A 14276-nucleotide genomic window follows, 5' to 3' on the forward strand; every position below is an offset into this window, starting at 1 on the left:
AAAAAAAAAAGTTTTTTTATAAAATATCACAAAGCTTTTTACTTGTTGACAAGATATCCTAACTAATTTATATTAAAGCAATATTTTGGACCAGATGTATTTTCAAACTTAATTCCACTGACGGATGAAAATCCTGTACAAAGTAATTGATGTTTTCAGCCAGAAAGCATTTCCACTGACAAACTTTTTACACGTTCTCATAATGTTGTTTCTTTGGGATACTAGGAAGGCCTTTGTGTCCTGCTGGATATGCTATGAATTGCTTAAAAATAAACAAAAATTGTGCCACGTTAGAGATTTATTTTATGAACCCAAAATACTCTGGTGAAGTAATTTTATTCAGAGATGTATACTTTTCCAACATTTTTACTATACCAGCATTTTCATTTCTGCTTTTTGTCTTACTTGTTACAAACGGTCTAGCTTTTTTTTAATAAATATTTCATTTTGTTTCAGATGCTGGGTGCTTGGGTAGCAGCACTTTTTCTGATCTGTACTGTATATGGTAAGAAAGTATGTTTTTATCATCATTGTGCTCTCTGCTTATTTTATTATCGGTATACAAACACTACTTTTGGGTTTAGAATCTTCTCGGCATGATGTGAAATGAGGTTATATGAAATGCAATAAGCAGAAGTTATTACTTATTGTGTAAAATAAAGCACTAAAATGGTGTTGGGATGGGAAGGGGATTCAATCCATATTTACCCTTAATATAACTGAAAGTGGACTGAAAACTAAGAGGGTTTTAAAAGATGGCAATTTCTTTGACTAGTTAAACTTGCATTGTTCTACTTCTGTCATTAAAATCAATGCCTTAATAAAAATTCTTGCCTTATGTTATAAAATGTGAACCTGTTAATTGCTTTTCACTTTTTGAAAAGATAATTATCTTTACTACCAAGCTCTGTAATATATAGGATATTATTAGCAACACAAGTAGAAATGTTGCCTACATTTTTAAGTCATATACATTAGCCTGACATTGCTAATAACAGTACTACAATGTTTTGCTTATTTCATTCTGAAAGCTGGTGCTACACACTAAAATGGTTCTGTTCTTAGGCAGGCAGTTTATATTCCCATTTAGACCATTTTACATGTACATTTTTTCAGCTGTGCTTCATTGCCTTTTCTGAATCTTATTCTCATTGTGAAATATTTTGCATATGTGATCTACATTGCTGACCCCTGCCAAATACAATTCTAAACTGTAATAATGTGCCTACATCCAAGGTAAGGTGATATATACAAAGTGAGCTTCCATTCTATCCTTATAAGGCTTTCTTCATCACCTAATCTCTCCCTCGTCATGTGACTACCCAAAGTCACATATTATAACTTACTTGCTATAACCTCTACAACTGACAAAGTTTCAATCGTATCTAGGTGATTTTTAATTTTTTTTATCTGCATGCCTGACAGCAGTCAATTGTATCCCAACTGCTGTTTAGCCCATTTGATCCCTCATGGTTGGCAGTCTCCAGATCCAGATCAATGGGTGTGAGAGCCATTCCAAGTGGTTATCAATCAGGCTGGCACTAGAATTGCTTGTGCCCTCACTGGCACCATAGCATTGATGAGTCTTTTTTGAATGATCTAAGACTATTCCTGACATGGAGCTTGCTACTCACATCACCATAAAGCCCCACAATTCTATCCCACCTTAATGAGGGCTACCATCAGACAGAGACTTGGTATGTTAAAAGTACATTCCAAGACAATTATATAATGCTAACCCTCCTCTAAGGAATGAGGGAATATGTATCCTGCTGGAACGGATCCCCCTCCCAAATGAATGAGCATGACATTCACCCCGCTCCCCCCCCTCTGGTCAATGCCATCAAACATACAATCTAGTAATCAATCAGATTATATTTAAATTTTCTTTATACTATGGACTGGCTTTCCACAAGGCTTGAAAAGATTTAGGACTTGACTTTTAAAGACAGCATAATTAATCTGCTTTTATGTAATCTTTAATAACAAAGAACTACATTATCAGTTAGTAAGAGAAAGTGTTTGTTGTTATCCTTTCAAATTTGAAAAACATATGTTCTGTTATTAATATAGTTAGTCACATATTATAACTTACTTGCTATAACCTCTACAACTGACAAAGTTTCAATCGTATCTAGGTGATTTTTAAATTTTTTTATCTGCATGCCTGACAGCAGTCAATTCTATCCCAACTGCTGTTTAGCCCATTTGATCCCTCATGCTTGGCAGTCTCCAGATCCAGATCAATGGGTGTGAGAGCCATTCCAAGTGGTCTAAGTAATGAATTGTATCTCAACATGCTAATTCAAACCTGTGTTCCCATTAATAAAGAATATTTCACATTGTGCTATGACATGGCTAATGCAGTTCACATGTTCCATAAATAACACAGGGGCATGTATAGTCTACGGGCATTTAGATTATCTTCTTGACTTTACTCACAGTTCACTTAATGTGCTAAATGAAGCCAAAAAGTATTATACAGTAGAGAAAACTCACAGAACATTATTGTCATTGCATTCTTACTGATGTTTATGTTGCAAAATTACTATACAATGCACAGTTTTCTGAAATGCTTGTGGAGTAGTTCTTGGGCAATACTAAGACCAAGGTCAGGTAAATGTTTTTGTTGGAAAGTGGTATTTCTTGCCTTGTCATGTATTTATTTTGACAGGAAGAAGGACTAGTATTTAATTTTCTGGTGGCAAATAACTCATTCGAAAACTAAAAAAAAAAAAAATATGTGCGTGGCCACCACATGCGTTAGAAGTGAAACTATTATAATGAAGTGCAGAAATGAACACACAAACAGACAATTTTTTTAAATAAATACATTTTCATACTTCATTACAGAAGTTTCACTTCAAATGCACGTGGCAGTCATGCACATTTTTTTATTATTTTACTTTATAATTTTGGGGGAGGTGTCTGGGATGTTGCATTATATCACTGACTTCACTGTCAGAGTGTGTGTGTGTGTGTCTGTGTGTGTGTGTGTGTGTGTGTGTGTGTGTGTGTGTGTGTGTGTGTGTGTGTGTGTGTGTGTGTGTGTGGCTCCCAGGGATTGCTCACTCTCACTCTTCACTGTCATTGTGTGTGTATGTGTGGGAGGGTAACGCTCTCTCTCTTCACTGTCAGTGTGTGTGTGTGTGTGTGTGTGTGTGTGTGTGTGTGTGTGTGTGTGTGTGTGTGTGTGTGCGTGTGTGTGTGTGTGTGTGTGTGTGTGTGTGTGTGTGTGTGTGTGTCTGTGTGTGTGTGTGTTTGATAGCTGAAGTAGAAATATGGAAGTCAAACTCTGCCCTTAAGGGCGGAGCTTGACTTAAGTACCTCCATTTCACTTTTCTGTTACACTCCGAGCTCTCAAACCACCCCATAAGAAACTTTACTTCAAAAATCCTTCTCTTATTCTCTGCTGTTTTTTAATTTAAATTTTAGACAAACTTACCATAACAGTACATGTTGGAATATACCACTATTGCAGTAGCTTTAGATGTATAGGTTGTATCTTCCCAAGGATATAGCAATCAGTCAGTTTTCTAAAGCCTTGGGCTCCTTCCACATATGCCCTGGGCCTGGCTGCTGGCTGCACAAACTCAAGAGTAGACAAAACTAGCAGCCTGGATTCTAAACACTTCAAGAGTTTCTTGCTAACTGAAAAAAGGGAGGCTACAGTCCTAATAACAGACAGAGATAGGAATGTAAATACAAATCCTTCCTTTGCCATAAACATAAACACAAAAAAGGTGGATGGAGAGAAGGCAGGACCAGCTACTGGATCAGTGATATATTCAAATGTGTAGTGTTATAGTAAGTTTATTTACACAACTGTACTGTGTTCTTCAGATGGATCACTATTGCAGTAGCCTTAGCTATATGGATAGGTTACCATAGCTAACAACATTTGGGAAGTGGAAGGGGAAGGGTCCAGGACCCCCTGGTGAATGGTCCTATCAAAGTATGTCTTAGACCTGGAGAAGGTATCCGATTTATAATACTTTCTAAAAATATGCATGAACTACCAAGTTTCTGCTTACAGAATACTTCTAGAATTCAACCCTTTCCAAAAAGCCATTGACGAAGCCAAGGCCCTGGTAGACTTAGCCATGACCCTGCCTGTAATAGTTTTGTTGTGGTGGGAATAACAAAAGGTGATATTCTGTGTCAACCATTTGGAAATAGTCTTCTTTGATGCAGGTTGTCCTTTTTTCTTACCTTCATAAGAAATGAACTGATTAGATATTCTAAAATATTTTGTTCTGTCAATTCAGTACCTCAGCTGACTGTGGACATCCAAGGCATAGAATATCCTTTCTCCCTCATTTTTGGGTTCTGGAAAGAAAACTGTGGCAAAAAAGGATTATTTCTTAGGGAAACCCTGTATCTGTGGATGATGAGATAAAGCTGACCCACTATAAGAACTTGCAACTCAAATGCTCTTCTTGCAGAGGTCAGAGCAATCAGCAAAACCATTTTCTATGTTAAGAACTTCAAGATTCTTCACATAGTCATTCTGACTTATTTGACTGTCTTTTGTTCTGGGAAGTTCCTGTTTTCTTTCTGGAACTGCCCTGCCACTACGTTTTAAATGTCTACTTACAAGCATTCTGCTGAGATTATTACATTTTTTGCCATAGTTAGAGGATGGAATGGAGTAGCGAATCCATTAGAGAGCTTAGAGAAGTAAGGCTGAAAAATCTGAGAAGTTACCTGAATCAGTTTACCTCTCTCATCACTCTTTTTGATAATATATAGAGCACTGGATTCAAAAACTAAATCTATATCTAAAGAGAGCATTTAAAATTTCATTTCTGACATCTTCTGGGAGGTTTTGAGACTACAGCCGATGAAATAATATATACAGAGTCATAAAGCATTTGAAATAATGAGTAGTGACTCTGGAAAGTGAAAAAACTCAACTACACAATGCAGCTGTTTCCTTACAAGATAAAATTGATGCTAAAACATTCATTTTACTTTCACAATTACTCAGGATAAACTTTAACATATAAGCCTGACAGTTTTGAATTCTAAAAATCAAAGTCTGAGAAACATACATTTTTCCCCAAACTTATCAAAAGCTTTTCCATTCTTATCAGAAGGAGTAGGACTGGAATTAACAGAATAATTTGGCAGCAGCTGGATTTACTACAGCTATAGCTACTGGGTCAGATCTGGGATTGGTGCATAAAATCTTGAAAGACTGATAAACTTTATAAAATATATCTGCTTTCTTACAGGCAGCAGCATGACTGCCAAGGAGACCACAGTCGGTGGCAAAAAAAATACTCCAAGGTTGACAGAACTGGAGGGATGGGAGAAGATTCTGGAAATTCCTGCTGTAACAAATCATAATATTTTCTTACAGACTTAGAAACCTCAATATTTTCCCAATGAAAACCTTGGTTCATCTTGAAAATTGTCTAAGAGAAAGAGAAAACCTCACAGTGAAAATCAGACATTACACTCTCCTCAGAATCTGAATCAGAAAAAAGGTGACAAAACTACATCTATCCCCTCACAATCCAATACAGATTCCATTTTTTGAATCTCTTCAGAGAAAAAGTTATCCTCTTTTCTTTTACCAGAAACTACCTTACAAGAAGGATCAAGAACCACCAAAAGACCATGAGCCAAGCCCAGTAAAGTACTCATGCCCAGTGTAACCGGCACAGGAGAAGATACATATTTAGATTCCTGTCTCTTTTTAACAGGACATTGTGGAAAAACAGACCCAGTATTGCCAGTAAAAGTTTCTTCAGGAATGGGCTGAGCATTCTGATGAAGCAGGGGCACATTCTCTGACCCCTTTTCCATGACCAACAAGAGTGGCTTTCCCCTGTCCACTTAGAGAAAATAAAATTTTTGGCATAACGGTTTAAGTGTTTACATCACTGGCACAAGGTACAGGGTTTGATTTTCACCTTTGGAGTGAGAATTTGGCATAATGCTTAAGCTGTTTACCTTAAAGACACGAAGTGCAGGGTTTGATTCTCACCTGGGGTAATTGGCTAGGCTTAAAATGCCCCACAAGGGCAGTTAGCCTAATGCTAATTTATGAACCTATGAACAGCTGCAGAGGATGCAGCTAATCCCCAGACTCCTCTACACCAGAAAGATCTGAAGAAAAAGATGAAAGGTCTGAAGAACCAGCTTTGGTCACAGCAGAGTCACTCATTTGTACCTGAGGCAAAATACTAGCCTGCTGTGTTGGCAAAGAATGCTTAACAATCTTTCTCTTTTTTTTTTTGACTGGAAGGAGGTGTGTGCTCTGTTCAATCACAGCCTCGCCTCAGGCTTTGTCCCTACTGAATGGCACACTGCTACATTCATCCCTCTCCACAAAGGATGAGTGACTACAGACTCTGGCAACTATTGCCCCATTAGCCGGATGAGTCTGATATGCAAAGCTATGGAACACATCATCATGGACCTAATAAACAAGGCTATAGGGAATCTCCAAACTCTGGATCCCACACCGTTTGGTTTTGTGAAGGGTAGATCATGCCTGCTCAACTTGGTCGACTTCTTTGAGTCAGTCACCAGAGCTGTGGATGAAGGCAAGGTGGTTCATACAGCTTACCTTGATCTGGCCAAGGTGTTTGATACCATTCCCCATTCAGGAATCATAGAAAAACTCACTAAGCTAGGCATCAACCCCTATATCACTATGTGGGTTGTAAAATGGCTCACAGAACCCACAGTGTGAAAGTAGCGAACTCCAAGTCAGACTGTCGACCAGTCATGAGTGGAGTCCCACAGGGTTCAGTTCTGGGTCCTCTCCTATTTGGTATCTACTTCTCTGAAGTCCAGGCCAACACAAAGGGTCTCTGGCTGACAAAGTTCGCAGACGATTGCAAGCTGGGAGTTATTATTAACTCCCCAAGTGATGTTGACATCTTACAGAAAGGCCTCACTGAGACCAACGACTGGTGTCAGAACCATGGCCTTAAGCTCAATGCAAAAAAATGTGTCATCATCCCCTTTGGGAAAAACCCAGTTCCCATGAATTTCCACACTGATGGTAGTCCACTGAACACAGAAGGTGTTATAAGAGATTGGGAACACAGGTTGACAGCAGCCTCTCTTTTGACCACCACATTGCCACTGCGGTCAGAAAGTCTTTCTATGTGGCACATCTCATTACTAAGGGTTTTGCATCCAGGAAGAAAGAGGTCATTGTCTCCCTCTACTCTTCCCTCATTAGGCCAATTGAGTACAATACCCCATTTGGCATGTACCTCACTAGACACCTGCAACACCTGGGGAGGCCACAAAAGTACCTCACAAAGAGGATCCTAGATCTTAAACACTTGTCCTATATGGACAGACTCAAAAACTCCAACTATTCTCTGTCTCATATTGCCTACTTAGAGGCGATCTCTGCTTGACATACAAAGCCATGTCTGACCCAGCTCTGTTAGAAATGCTACATCTAAAGAAATCCCAATCCCTCCATACCACACACTCCAGTGACCTCAACCTCATTACCACAATCAACAGAACGTGTTGGAGGGACAGGTTCATATGGAATAGACTTCTCATAATGTCAAACAGAGCACCTCAGTGGCCCTCTTCAAGAGAAACCTTGATGAGTGGATGAGAAATAGAAAATTCACCCCAGGGATCACTCCAGTGGCTCTACTCGACAGAGGCACTGGAAACTAAGGTTGGTGGCACGATGTCAGGGTAATCCTATGGGCTAGGTTTGTAAAGGCTCCAGGGCCATTAGCCTAGTACACACCTATGAACCTATGAACCTATAAGGGATCAATGGTTTGTTCCATGGTCAAGGCAAAAACTGGGCTTGATTTCCTAGGAAGCTAAGCAGCAACAGTCAGTAAAACAGGAAAGTTCTCAGAAAGAAATAGAGTAAAAAGCAATTTAAACACTTTCCCCAGTCCCAAAAAGTAAAACAAACATAGTTTCTCCACAGAAAAATTAGTTTTTAACAACTTTTTACCACAAAAGTATAAAGGTTCATTCCTGTTTAAAAGTACATAAACTTCATGAGATAGTCAAGAAAAATACCTTTTCCTAGTTTAAAAGTACTTGCTTGTCTTACAAAAAGTAACTTTTCTCAAGTAAAGAAAGTAACATGAAAGGTTTTCCCCAAAGGGAACTTATCTGCTCAGTAAAGGAACAGTATCAGCTGACTGTTGAGTCTCAAAAATCCACAGACGAGCACTTTTTTCGGCAGCAGGAAGCCTCTGAAGAGCCTGGTGCACAAACTTGACATTTTAGTTAGCTCAGCTCAAGTTGATTAATGGTTTGGGTGTATGAAAGGTGCCCTGAAACTTTGGAAGTTAGCTGGCTGTTATAATCTATGCAGGATACTTACAATTTGAAGAAGGAAAAGAGAATGCAATCTTCCTTATATTTTCAAAGGAAGCTAACATATATTTTAACATGTGAGGCTGATCATTTTGAATGCTAAAGGCTAAGGCGGAAGATGAGTAAGTTCTTTTCACACATCTATCAAAAGCTTTTACATCCTTATCGGGGGGTACTAACTACATTTCTTATTGCAGCAGGATTTGATACAGAAATAGCTACATGGTCAGATTTGGGATGAGAAAACAAATATTTGTAAGACTGAGGGACTTTATAAAATTTGTCTGCCTTAATAGGGGCTGTAGGCCAGCCATCAGTCAGGCTGCAGGCAAGTTTCAAAACATACCCCAAAGCTAGCAAAAGAGGAGGAATTGCTGCAGGCTGTAGAAATTCATCGTATGCTAAATTAGAATATTTCTTTGAAGTGGGAGGGATATCAGATTATTGCACTGAAATTCTTATTCATCCTAGAAATAGTTTCATAAAATGAAAATTCCTCTATAGCAAATTATAAGGAAATGCTTTTCTCAGAACCAGAAAAAGGTACCTGGGTAGAAATATTTGAAGATGCCTTTTCCCAAATTATTTTCCCATCATCAGATGGGGAATACCCAGAAACTGAGGAAACTTTTAATTTTACCATGGACATTCCAGTCACTCTTTAAAGGTTGTAAAGCCTGTAATAAACATTGAATGAATCCAATGAACTCTTCCTTATCAACAGAAATAATGTCTGAGGAAGATACATGTTTAATTTTCTGTCTCCTTCTTCTAGGGACATTCTAAAAAGTGACCAAGTCATGGATGCTACTTCACAAGAGGACCAGGTCTCTTAGCCCACCTAAACAGGGATGAACTCCTCACTCCCTCCTCAGAGACCAAAATATGTGTCTCTCTCTCCTGCCAGCAAGGGCATCTGAACAGTGGCTGACGACATGACTGACCCCCAGTCCATGGTGGCTGAAGAGGCTACACTAGAGGGACCCTGAAAAAAAAGTAAATAGTCTGAGGAACCAGTAATGGCCACAGCAGTGTCACCAACCACCATGTTAGTCACAGACTGACTCTACTGTGATGGAAAGGGCTCCTTGCAAGTTTTCTTTTCCTTAGGACAAGGAGAAGGTTGAAATGTGGGATTGGTATGCTGTGCCATGTTGCTGTTGAAACAGAGACTGATTTATGTCTTGTGCAGCTAGGCACTGGCTGGGACTAGTGAGCTATGAAAATAAGTGTTCACTAGCATAAAACACAATAACACTCAATAATTTCAACCAAATCTTAATTTTAAGCACAAAGTGCTTAAAATATCACAAATAGTAAAACTTAAAAGAAGGTAAATAGTCTGTCAGACCGGTCAGTTAGTTGACATTTCTGTTAAACAAGCAAAACTGAGTGAAAAAAACAGAAATGTTTTACGTAAAACAATATTTTTTTGGAAAAAAATACCTATTGTAGGAGGTTTTCTGCAGATGTTACTTATCTGCTCAATAATGGATGACAGTAACCTGACCATCGATCTTCTGAAGCCCTCAAGAGGAGCGCTGTCTAAGGGTTGCAAGAAGGTACTGAAGTCTTGTTGCCCAGGCTACTGGTTATCTCCACTCAGGAACTCATAAAACCAACAGTCTTGGCACATGTAGAAGGAGACTGAGGCCTGGAAGACTGGACTGGTGTTATATCCTTGGCACAAATAACCCATACAGTTAACGCTTATGCAGCAGGTATTGTGATGAACATCTCATTTGTTAACTCTATAAGTGTCTGGAAGTTAGGACTGAACCCTCGACTCATTAAGTGTGAGGTGGAGATCCTTCCACTAATCCACCATGCTGGTCAATGTCCCTGAATGAAATATATTTAAGACTAACAAAATAATGCAATTAATATAACTTTAGGAATGCCTGTGGATTAATAATAACGATGTACACGGCAAATGTTTCTCAGTTCCTTCACATTTTTTACTATTTTCATTCACTTCAACACCTTTAACCTCAAAAATGCCACTGAAATAGATTATAATTGTTTAACTACCAAAAGAGCAAAGTTCCAAACCTTGCACAAAAGCTAGGAAAGTATGTTTGTGTGTTGTATGCTTGTGGTACCTGTCTTTCTTATTGTTAATTTAACTAACATTCAGTTTGTGTTCTACAGGTGGACAGGTCTGTTACGACAGGCTTGGATGTTTCCCTGATGAACCTCCTTGGTCTGGGACTATAGAAAGACCAATTACAAAATTACCATGGAGTCCTGACAAAATAAATACACGCTTTTATTTATTTACTCCACAAAATCCTTCAAGTTACCAGGTATTGTTGTATTTTATGATTTATTGTACTGGTATATGCAAATTAAACTTTGCATTTTTGTATTCTATAAGTGTTTTTTATTGCTGCAAATCAGGTATTCAGAATTCCTGGCCTTTTCGCAGGTAATCTAGTGTACTTTTATGCTAAGTATCACAACAGACAAAATATTCCAAAGATGAAAGGCAGTCTCCTCAAGGGTATAGTGAGGTCAGCCTCCTTAACATAACATTAATCTGTTCTTGGTGAGCCTCAAGTAAGGGTGAAAAGGCTTTGGTTTTAATACGTATTTTATTTTGTATGAAGTTGTATGATGAGAATGAGTCCAAATGCTAAATCACTTTAATCAGTTATAAGTGTATTTACTTATAAACCAATATTGAAAGCAAGGCTCATAAAGCTTTAACTCGAGTACTGTGATAGGAACTGTTGGAATTATTTGCTAAAAATGTCACCTGCCCTAATAAATTTGGCTTTACAGCTTTTGTATTACATATGTACAAAGCATGCTGTCTGGTTAGGGTGAGGCCCATATTCAATAATTACTATGTAAGAGATGTTCTAAATTTAGATTTTTTATCAATATTTTTAATGCAGGCTTTTACATTTTACATAATGCAGCTCAGAATATAGATACAGATATAGAAATGCCATCTTACTGATATTTGTATAATTCTTATTTCAAAACAATACAGGTTGCTTTTTCCACTTACATTCAACAACACTTTCCTCCTTATCATCTCTAAATCAATTGTTCTGTGTCATTGCTTCTTTATCACTGAAGTTAATTACCATCATCCAACACCTGTGAAAAAAATAGATTTACAAAGTCTAACTACTTCTTCCTAAATTTCTTCTCATTTTTGCTATGTTGATCTACTGTAGTATTATCACTTTAAACTTTATATTATTAGCTGGAGTATTACACGTTCTTTTCTCTGTGTATAATTCTATCTTTAGGCACCACTATCAAAAGTAAACTCCCTTGTGGCCTGCTCAGAGCAGCTCACTGAATCTAGCCCCCCATTCAAATCATTCCAACTCAGCTAAGCTAGGCATCAAGACTTTCAACATCAATTTGCGGCATTTTAAAACCATCCTATATCCTCAACATCTCATATTCATGCATTTTACTTAATAGATATGCATCTTCAATTCTAATTTACAGCGACTGTCATCTCTAATGAGCCTACCTTCACTTGATGTATAGAGTTTCTTGAAGTATCTTATGAAAATCACTATTCACCCTGCATTCAATGGTTTGAATGTCTTTTGTTGAAAAATGTATTTGCTGAATGACATTTAGTGAAAATGTTAATTATGAATGAGAAATTAGTTCAGTGAATGAAAATTCATTGCCTGAGTTGTACAGCAGCAAAGAAACGGAAAGTCTTGGTTTACTTGATAAACCAAAACCAGGAAAGGTTTAAGGTGACCCAAAAGTGGAAAACAAATGCAATAAACAACAAAATAAATTGTATATTCTCCACCACTTTTGTAGTGAATAATTTTGTTTTATAAAACAAAATAAAATGAGTGCTTTCATTGTAATAAAGTTACAGAATTTTTTCAGCCTAAAAACAACACATTTTACCACCATTTAGATAGTGGACATATTAAATAAAATTGATAAGCTGTGCACACTTTAATAGCGTGGTTGAATTAATCTGTGTTAATTAATTTGTAATCATTCAAATCTCCAGCATAGTTTTTGTATTTCCACTCCTTCAAAACATGTTCATCCTCACTTAAATTTTCAAGGTTGTAAAAAAATGAATCACTGCTTTGCATCTATTTTAGTTTACCCTGCTGTTTATCAAGCAGAATTATCAAACTTCAAATTGCCTATTACATTTTAAAAGCAATTCTATATATCCCATGCCGATCTTCTGATTTGAAGCTCTCCACTCAATAATTTGATTTCTTCTTTGCCAGTTGGTATTATGTTTACATGAAAACCCTTAATGCAAGCTTCAAAATAAATATTATTCCATTACATTTGCTTGGCTCTCAAAATTAATTTCTTGACATCCATGTCTAAAGCTCATAATAAGCTGGTTATGATCAGAGACCTGATGATAATTCACTATATTTACTTAATTAATTAATCTATTTGTCTTTGTTGACCTTGAAAGCTTGATTGGGAAAAACGCATTTCAATGGTAGCTCAGGGATAAAAGCACCAGCAAATACATTTGTTTTAGAAAGATATATTACATAGATAGTTCTTAAGATGTCTAGATATAAATGAGCAACTGTTCTGTAGTGACACTGTTAAAAATAAAAAAAAAATAGGTGTTTCCTCTTTGGTAACAGTATACATTTTATTAAATTCCAAGCTGAAAACATTTATCATGCAACCAGTTCATGTGCGACATATATGAAAAACGGACACTAGATATGACTATTATAAGAGATGGATAGTGAAGGATATAGTACCAACATTAAGAATAAATTAAATTGAGGTAAGGGGTATGAAATGTAAATTGATAGGTAAATAATCATTAAAGCTAGACTACAGAGAGAGGCAATGTATAGCTGATGAGTCATGGTTATGAATACTGGGATACATACTGACATAGAACCTGATTAAAAGAGAGAAGTGGAGAGTATTTGAAGGAGATGCATAAGCTGGGATAATATAACAAAATGTAAGTATAATTATTAATATGTAAGCCATTGAGCGACTAAGCTGTAACATGTTTACAGCAATCATAGTAAATATTAGTACATTAAATTAACAATCAAAATATAATACGTCTTCTTTTTAGTTTAACATTCATTTTTGCCTTTGCAAATTAGGTAAACCCCAGAAACCAAACATAAATATTAACAGTGCAGGCAGTTCTGAGAAAACAAAACAGAAGGAACATTACTATTTAGTTGAGTTATTTGTAAAACATGATATGAGTTTCTATGTGCCAAAGTGATGACCCAAAGTTAGTCTTGCCTTGATAATCTATGAATGACTTCTTTTTTTCAACAATGTTTTTATTTTTAACAAGAACAATAAACAAAGAGATATTTACATTCATAACTAAAGTAAACTAAATATAAAGTCTCTAACAAAATCATACATTTATATACAGTCAGGAAAGCATCTACAATTTCTGCAATAATAAATGCAAATTTCCCAAGCAATTAATTTATGTGCTGAATTTTCTGTAATCTATGAATGACTTCTGATTTCTGGTCAGAACACCCTATAATCCGTAATAGTTAGTTTAACCAAATGACCAAATAAAATGTTAATTATTTAAACTGAAAGGAATAATTTGTGAAAAAAGCTGACCAGTTTCTTTATATTTCAAAAAGTAACTTGATGCCTCTTAACTCATACATAGTTGTTTATATAATATGACTATTGCAGACTTTCGCCTTCAATTGTTCAACAGCAGTATTAGTTCTTCTATGACTCTGAGCACAGGTGTAAAAAAAATAAGGGTATGCTGTTTATCAACAGGTACTAGCCCTTCATTTATGAAGTCTGCATTTAATCATTCCCTCTGCGAAGGTAGGTTTAGGAGTAATTAATACATTCTTACCACATAAATGTAGTGATGCATCTCCCAGCATGCAGTGCACCACATCCCATCTGACTGCTTATTCGGGAATGCTAGGAGCTGTTGTGATGTTATGCTC

At 36.8% G+C, this 14276-nt stretch overlaps 1 protein-coding gene across 1 annotated transcript in view; it reads left to right on the plus strand.

Annotated features, from left to right (window-relative positions):
* The first annotated feature begins 456 nt into the window (after window positions 1-456).
* Window positions 457-14276, plus strand: part of LOC122788928 (inactive pancreatic lipase-related protein 1-like) — a 174699-nt gene continuing 160879 nt past the window's right edge. Inside the window, exons 1-2 of the mRNA XM_044055962.1 lie at window positions 457-505; window positions 10483-10637. Of these exons, the coding sequence (XP_043911897.1) occupies window positions 457-505; window positions 10483-10637 (204 nt within the window). The remainder of the gene's footprint in view (window positions 506-10482; window positions 10638-14276) is intronic.

This window comes from Protopterus annectens, chromosome 14.part0, assembly GCF_019279795.1.
Source record: "Protopterus annectens isolate FY-2018-M chromosome 14.part0, PAN1.0, whole genome shotgun sequence".
Lineage (NCBI taxonomy): Eukaryota > Metazoa > Chordata > Ceratodontiformes > Protopteridae > Protopterus > Protopterus annectens.